This window comes from Austrofundulus limnaeus, unplaced genomic scaffold (assembly GCF_001266775.1).
Source record: "Austrofundulus limnaeus strain Quisiro unplaced genomic scaffold, Austrofundulus_limnaeus-1.0 Scaffold264, whole genome shotgun sequence".
In the NCBI taxonomy this organism is placed as follows: domain Eukaryota; kingdom Metazoa; phylum Chordata; class Actinopteri; order Cyprinodontiformes; family Rivulidae; genus Austrofundulus; species Austrofundulus limnaeus.
The window spans coordinates 787,692-788,785 of record NW_013952666.1 but is presented as its reverse complement, the minus strand read 5'-3'; the positions used below and the strand labels follow the sequence as shown (position 1 = coordinate 788,785).

Here is a 1,094-nt window from a genome sequence, read left to right as displayed (position 1 = left end):
AACCAGACCACTGAGGATCCATAGACTTCACATCAGAACCACCAGGGTCACAGAAGTGGACTTTCCATGACTGAGCTGCTCTTCATGTTCAACACAAACACTCTGAGCTTTGTTTAATGTGAAACCTGTTGAAGCCATGYTGGATGATGTCACACAGTGGGAGGGGCTTGGCTTTTAAACACARCTCTTGTTTGTGTGTTTTCAGACTTTGTCGGCGTTCCAGGTGTCCTTAAACGATGACGGTTTGATCGTGGCCACTCTGGAGCCTGCAGACCTTCAGGAGAACGTCACAGCCTATGCAGTGCAGATCTCTGGAGAACCTAGACTGGTTCTGGTTCCGTTCCCTAACAGCAGCGAGCCTCTGCTGTTCAATGCCTCCTTCCACGGCCTCTGCTACACTGTGGGACTGCTGGTCAAACTGGGTCTGAGCTGGTCCAGACCCACAAAGAGCATCTCTGTCCTCACCAGTAAGAACACTTAAATAATACATGCAGGGCTTTTACTTTGAAAGGTTCAATTTATAAATGACCAAACAGGATTTTAGTCCGATTTCAACAAATACTTTGTAAGAAAAGAGAAATCTGACCACAGGGTGACCAACCTTTTTTTGAACCAAGAGCTACTTTTGAAGTYGGMAGTTTGCAGAGATCTACTGGTCCAGTCCCAGTATGAAAACAACACAAACTGGTCTCCTTACTCCTCACTTCTTTAAACAAAACAGAAYGTAATGTGTTGTTAGTTTTATTTAATTTAAAGTATTGTCAAACAAAACTATCTACTTAACCATATATTTACCTACAAAAAAAGAAAAGATAAAATCCTTACTTAACTCCTGACAGAAACAGAAAAGTGATGCTCGAACTTTTTTACCTCCTTCAGTTAGTACTTCCTGTAACATGTGAGCTGTGAGGGCTGAAACCTGCACACTGACAACCACAGAGTCAAATAACTGTGGAGCACGGGAACTCATCTCATTTATTCAAAGAACTCTCCTCTCTTCTCTCCATACTGGGGGGGGGGGAACAAAACATAAAACTAAAGTCAAAACACACAATATTAACTCTCTTGTTTATACTATTACACAAAGTGACTTA

General features: G+C 42.1%; 1 protein-coding gene across 1 annotated transcript in view; it reads left to right on the top strand.

Annotated features, from left to right (window-relative positions):
- Positions 1-205: 205 nt before the first annotated feature.
- The window catches only part of ptpro (protein tyrosine phosphatase receptor type O), a gene marked incomplete at its 5' end in the record, with an annotated part of 39,051 nt that continues 38,162 nt past the window's right edge, over positions 206-1,094 (top strand). The window contains 1 exon segment of the mRNA XM_014020731.1: positions 206-467. Coding sequence (XP_013876185.1) covers positions 206-467 — 262 coding nt within the window.